The 7,162-nt window shown below is 40.4% G+C and overlaps 1 protein-coding gene across 1 annotated transcript in view; it reads right to left on the bottom strand.

Moving 5' to 3' along the window:
* Positions 1-3,745, bottom strand: part of snrpe (small nuclear ribonucleoprotein polypeptide E) — a 16,219-nt gene extending 12,474 nt beyond the window's left edge. Inside the window, exons 1-4 of the mRNA XM_022745327.1 lie at positions 3,573-3,745; positions 2,443-2,469; positions 2,280-2,342; positions 269-347 (exon numbers count right to left, since the gene is read on the bottom strand). Of these exons, the coding sequence (XP_022601048.1) occupies positions 269-347; positions 2,280-2,342; positions 2,443-2,469; positions 3,573-3,626 (223 nt within the window). The 5' untranslated portion in view covers positions 3,627-3,745. The remainder of the gene's footprint in view (positions 1-268; positions 348-2,279; positions 2,343-2,442; positions 2,470-3,572) is intronic.
* Positions 3,746-7,162: the final 3,417 nt, after the last annotated feature.

The following is a 7,162-nucleotide window of genomic DNA, read 5'->3' as shown; positions in this document are numbered from 1 at the left end:
TATATATATATATATAACAATCACCATCTGACAAAAAATGGATGTCAAAATGTAGCGTGGACTCTTACCCAGCGGCTTTCTGTTCTTAGTCTTCATGTGGACTTCCTCAGCATCATCTAGAACCAGGTTCATGTACTCATCAAAACCCTGAGAGGGAAAAGTAGGTCAAAAGAAGTTTTAACAGGCCTCATAAAGAAACTTTCACTTTTATATATAACAATCACCATCTGACAAAAAATGGATGTCAAAATGTAGCGTGGACTCTTACCCAGCGGCTTTCTGTTCTTAGTCTTCATGTGGACTTCCTCAGCATCATCTAGAACCAGGTTCATGTACTCATCAAAACCCTGAGAGGGAAAAGTAGGTCAAAAGAAGTTTTAACAGGCCTCATAAAGAAACTTTCACTTTTTTCCCCCAATCCCCCCATATTTCTCTGAGACTTGGTCTTACTGAATTCACCAACAGCACAAACTTGCAAATTGCTCGTTTTGATTACAGCCTCAAATCTTCTTGGGTGTGACGCAATAAATGTTACACACCTAAATTTGAGTATTCTTCCCTCAAGATCCTCTCAAGGTTGATTGGGTTCAAGTCAGAGCTCTGGCTGGGCCACTTAACGACATTTAGAGTTGTCCCTAAGCCACTCCTGCGTTGTCTTGAATGTGTGAATAGGGTCATTATCCTGTTGGAGGGTGAACCATTGGCCCAGTCTGTGGTCCTGAGCGCTCTGGACCAGGTTTTCCATTAAGGATATCTCTAATTTGTGCCAATCAGCTTTTCCTCAACCCTAACCAGTCTCCCTGTCCCTGAAAAACACCCCACAGCACGATGCTGCCACCACGATGCTTCATCAGTGGGATGGTATTGGGCAGGTGATGAGCACCGTCTGAATTCCTCCAGACATGATGCTTTGAATTGAGACCAAATAGTTCAATCTTGGTTTCATCAGACCAGAGAATCTTGTTTCTCACAATCTGAGAGTCCCTTAGGTGTTTGTTTTTTTTTAACAAACTCCAAGCAGCTGTCGCTGAGGAAAAGCTTCCGTCTGTCCTCTCTGCTATAAAGCCCAGGTCGGTGGAGTGCTGCAGTGTCTTTTTTAATAAATTTGAAAATATTTCATTTGGTTTTCACTTTGTCATCAATGGTACTGGTGAGGGGAAATGTATGTATTCTTTTACTTTAGCATAAGCCTGCAATGTAACAAAACTGAAGGGGTCTATATTCTTTTCGAATGCACTGTTCATACCCACACAATGACATACATGAGATTCACTGGGCTGTGTTGAATTCAGTGCACATAACATAAAGCTGGTCCCATTTGCTGAGCTCAAATATCTTTTCCACAGCATTTGACATTATACTACGTCATATGAGTGCATTCAGTCTCCATGGGAACTCTGACACTTCATTAAACAAGCTCATTATTGTTTTAGTTGGGTTCTACACCAAGACTTGTTGGTCTTTGTTTATATTTACACCAGCTAAAAACTTTTTTTTTTTCTTTTTTTTTTTAATCACAAGCATACAATACCTATTTAATCACCTTGCGATAAGTCTACTCATGTTTGGAGGTAGGACTACAGTCCAAGTCAAGTCCACAAGTGGTTTTACTTCATTAGTAGTATTTCAACATCTCAGTGTGGACAAAGATTGGTTCTTGTTTACCACGTTAACATGCATGGTCAGATACTCCATCTTAGTGTAGACAGTCTCAGAATCTCCTCCAGACCATTCAGCCTACTTAAGGCACTGAAATATATTTCTCTAGGTGTGGGGTTGCGCACGGAGTTCCATTCATACTACAATTGAGGGTCTGCATCGGTCTGGCGTCCCATGAATGCCCTTTTCCTGATCCACACTCCATTCCAGTTGGTGGAATTTAATGCACCACAATTTTGTTTGCCAACCACTATAAAAATCAATAAGTGGAAGAGGAGAACAAGAGGAAGGCAAAAGGAGATAATATAATGTGTGACTACTTAATGGACTTCAGAACAAGAATCCATTGTCATCTGAAAAATACACAGTGGGCACAGTCACAAATTTTGGGTTGTATGCGGAGGTCCGTATAGGGGTCCACATGGAAGGGTGAATGACATCAGTTACTTCGTGGACGCGGAAGGTGTAAATTGGCCTTTACTGTACTTCATTCATTGAGCACCCTACCTTGCTCATTAGTCATATGTTAATGGAAATTACTATGGGAAATCAGATAATTCATTGAATTTTTACTGTTTAATAAAAATTAAGCAGAAAAAAAGAGCAAGAAATTAACTTACAATAATGCAGCCCTCTATCCGCATGTTGACCTGTTCATACAACCAGACCTGGATCCGTGAGCGCTGAGAATGAGAAGATCAAGCAATGAAATTTTGTTTTATTCCGACAACACACTAAACAAATCAGAATAGACTATAAAATGAGGCTGAACTAAATACTTACATTTTGCAGATACCTGAAAATGAGGTTCTGATACATGGAGTTAAGGAAATTTCACGTTCATAAGCGCACACACACACACACACACACACACACACACACACACACACACACACACACTGACAGAAGGCAAATATGTTCAGTGACAAATTAATGCACATAACTGGTTACTGAAAATGTCGCCTGATCACATCTTAGACTTTTCCATGCTGAAATTAAAGTTGTTGGATTACAATATGCTGAAAAGCAGAAAAGACAGTGTAAAATCTAATGAGGTCGCACAGGTACTATCTCCACTTAAACTGAAACTTATCTGCATTACTAGTGATTCAGTGATTACTTACATTCTCCTATGAAATCACTTATGGGGAGAGCCAAATGAGGTGTGCTGCAGGAAAGCTAAATAAATATACTTATTTTCACAAACAAACAAGATCACTCACTTTGGATCCCTTGTAATAAGAGGTGCAAGGAACAGTTATCTTTATTATGCATTAATCTGCAGATTATTGTCTTATATAATTAGATAAATTGTTTGATCTATAAAATATCAGAAAATTGTTTACAATGTCGATGTCAACGATTTGCCCAAGCGATAGTCCAAATCCCAAAGATATTCAATATACAACAAAATTAATCAAAGACAAGCGCCATTTGCGAAGCTAGACCTAGGGAATGTTTATTTGTTCGATTATTAATCATTTAGTAATGTTTCTGTGTTGTTTTAGCTAACCAACTGACGTATGTGCTAAAACTATCTATTGTTATCATGTGCACTCATTTATTAACAGAAATTCGGATTCTTATGATTTAAAAGACGCCATAATATAAAATACTAGAACTGTTGCAGGGCGTACAGCGTGTTAAGGTAGCTGGGTTTCGCGGGGGTATGTGTACATACGGGTCAATTGAATGCATTACAATGAACCAGAACTGTTTGGAAAAGTATTACAAATCAATACGCAATCTCCTGCTAGGAATAACTCTTAAAAACACCCTATTGCTCTGTTAAAAGTCTGTCCTCGTTCACTAATGGAAAATGAATGATTAGCTAGCTAACAAGAAAAGGCTAGCTTGTAGCTTGTAGCAACCAATTCAACCGCAACCGTCGTTCACAGCAATAAAAAGGATACAATGGGCTGCACCATAACCTTCTGGACCTTCTGTCCTTGTCCTCTGTACGCCATCCCTCCAACAAAAATACCAGCGGTAGGTATAGGAAGAAAAAAATTGCAGCTCTTTAATAGAGTGTGCTTCAACGAAACTCTCACGTTGAGAATTTGCTTCAATGGCGGGTTTCCTTCCGCGTGCGGCGCCAGTGGTAATAAAAATGTATCGTGATGTGACACAGCGCCTCTCCAGGTAGGGGGTCTTTACTGCACCTACATGTTGATCCACTAACTGTATTTGAAAAACTAACTGTAAGGAAAATTAAAAATAAAATAACGTTTCAATTCACGAGCAAGCACTGATAATAAATAAATAAAAAGTAATCAAAAGTGGCAGTGTGGGTATACTGCAACACGCAAACACAAAAACTGAATTCCTTACAGGAGTCATTTTATATGAACTACTGTCGCTGTCATGGTGCATTGTGTGAAAATGTCATCTGTGCAGTGTGGAAAGTTTCAAGACAAAATCCAGAGCTACTCAGATCTACAACAGATCTGCTCCCAGGTTTTAATTGATGTTCATGTCAGCAGACTATGAGGGTCTTTCCAAAAGCCGAAGCTTGTATTTCTCACTGTGCCTCATGGTGGATTCTGGGGTCTACTTTGGTTCATTGTGCTGTTGTTTAAAGCCGACCTCTGTTCACTGTCACTTTCTTGACTGACTGGAGAATTTGCTGATATTTAGTGGAATCCATTCTTCCCTCAATCTATGCAATGTTTTCTGTGTCACTGGCACAACTAAAGCAAAAATATTTCTACCTCCCATGATTAACAGCTGGTAAAATGTTCTTTTCATCAAATGCTGCCTTTTGTTCTCCAGACCTCAGTTGTTGATTTTTGTGATGAGGTCGCAGGTAAGGTTTCCTTCTGATCAGGTTAGACCCTGTTTGTGCATCAGTACTGCAAATTGAAACAGTGCATCGCCATTCCTGTGGCAGCTAAAACTTTCCGCAGGTCCTTTGCTTTCAGGTCTAACGAGTTCTGACTGTTTTACAAAGAGAAGGACGCCTAAACCTTTGCACATCACACTTACTATTTAATTTCTTTCTAAAGTTTATGAAATAAAAAGTAATAGCACATTTGAATTAAGGTTCACATTATGCTTTATATATTATTCACCTTTTTAAATGAATTGGAATAATTTATTATCATGTTTTTTATTATGAGTTGTATTGGGCACTGACCCTGTCCTTCAACTGGAGTGGACTTCAACATTAGTTTTGTATTGAGTTACTTATGGCCCTTCTTTGCTTCCACGCTGCTCCAGCGATGTTGTTGATTTTGCTGACCTTGATCTCTGACCTCTCTTTATGACATGCTAAAAGGTATCCCTCTAACATTATTATCATTATGCAGTGAATTATCATTCAATTGCAAATTGACTTTTGATTGAATAAGCATAAAAACATTTTTGCTAAGTTTAAAACTGACTGTGATGTCTTCACTGAAAGTGATGCACTCCTACTTACAGCGATGTGTGGAGGGAGTCTTAAGGAGCAGCACTCAGGTCATCACATGATTAATCACGACCATCTGTCCCACTGTTCATTCTGCTTACCTTTTACTTAGTGATAGGTTATTCTGCAAAATCACAAGACTATTTCTTTAAGTTTGTTTTATTTATGTGAAATCCTTATATCTACACGCATGTGAAAAGAACAATCTAATCATAATACAAATAGGGATTAATAAATGGCAATTAAATACTATGAAATTGGCTGAAATGGAAACAAAAAGACAGTGGCGTAAGAAACATGTATAAATGAGACAAATCATATAGTACCATATTGACAAGTGCAAAAAATGAAGACGCATGCTCATGAGCTCTTGTAATGTTTTTAATTCATTAAATATGATCAATTCTAATATCATTTTTACTATAAGTTGAAAAGAAGGGGTAAAAATGAAGAATTTTTACTTTTATCTTTTATCTGTCACATAAGTGTAATTTTTAGCATTTGATAAATACAGGTCCAAACCAGTTCCCATATTAGCCTCTAGAGTGTGCTGTGCCATATAAAACGTTACAACAAGTACTGGAGCCGCATTTTCGACAGTGTCTGAACTGTTTGCTTAAGTTAAAAGCAGTTTCTCTGAACCACGGGAAGATAAATGGAAATCAGCATTCACTCATGATCCGGCATCTGGCACAGCTTAAACACTGGCTACTCTTTTTTACATTAAGCCTCCAGAAATACCGAAGAAAGCCTTTCGGTCTGTTGCCAGGTGCATCATGACAATCAGCCTGCATCTGACCATAACTGGCCAAGGTATTCCCTCTGATATTTATAGATGGTATTATATAAAGCAGGTTTGGCAATTTCTCTGTTGTGTACAATATACCTGTAACATGATGAGCTGAGTCAGGGAGGCCAGCCTTGAGTGTGCCGTTAACAATAGTATTAATAACATACAACACAGGCTTGTCCCCCTGCTCAGAAGAGAAAGTGTGACGGAAATTAGCAGCCGCGGACAGACAAGAGTCCACGAGTGGGGGGAAAGAAAAGACGCAAGGAGCCTGGATGGCGCAGGCTGAGGTGTCGCCTTTCAGGGCAGGGACCCCTCGGCCACATCTTAAAAGGCAGGGCTGCTGCGGCTTGTGGTGGCGTGCGTCGCTCATCGGGCATCGCTGTCAAGTGCCACATGCTTGTCTTTGTGCTATGAGAGCAGGAATGGGCTGCTGACTCTCAATGCCACACGCCTGCTCGCATTCTCAAGGAAGAATGGGAGAAGGGAGACTCTGCAGACACTGGCGCTCCAGCTGGCCACCATACTGTAGAGGCCCTGGAGTCAAAATAACAATGAGGAGGGTAGTTTTAACATGCGCGGAGTGTGGTGCCTCAAACTGCTGTCATGGCCTTATTCACAGCCAAGGTCATGTGTGCATCTTCTGATATCTCTGGGGACTGTGCTTAGAAAAGAAAACAATTTAGAAGAATAAAATATAAATACTGCAAAAAATAAATTAATAATGCAGGGTAAATATAAGAGCATTAGAGTTGGAAAGAGTTGGAATGAAATCTTTCCCCATAATACATGATACTGTAAGTCACTCCTTAACACCACAAACAAGAGACTCCACTGGAATACTCTATAAATAGGAAAGACACACACACACACGCGCACACACACACACACACACACACACACACACACACACACACACACACACATACAGCCAAACAGGATACTCTGCCACACTTGCAGTGTGTGTTTTCTATGATTTCTTAAGCCTGTCTTTCCTACCTTCTCTTTCCTCGTCTGACCCGGCCAAAAGGAATTGCCCTGGTTAGATCAACCTCCTCTCTACATCACTTCCTGTTCCTGTTGGTGCTGATTGTTCTGAGGGGAAGGGAAGGCAGACGGGATGGGGAAGGAGGAGGAGGGAGGTCAGAGGGGGGGTGGTGGTGGTGGTGCTTGTTGGTGGTTCTTTGTTCCCCTGTCTGCCTCACCTGCCTGGCCCCCACCTGACAGGCTTGACCCCTGCAGGCCTTTTTAAAGCCAGCCAGACAACCCGCTGACTGCCTGTTTCCTGCCTCGCTGACTGACAG

This window comes from Seriola dumerili, unplaced genomic scaffold (assembly GCF_002260705.1).
Source record: "Seriola dumerili isolate Sdu_G_001 unplaced genomic scaffold, Sdu_1.0 BDQW01000088.1, whole genome shotgun sequence".
In the NCBI taxonomy this organism is placed as follows: domain Eukaryota; kingdom Metazoa; phylum Chordata; class Actinopteri; order Carangiformes; family Carangidae; genus Seriola; species Seriola dumerili.
Note: the sequence above shows the minus strand (reverse complement) of the source record. Positions and strands in the feature narration are given on the sequence as shown.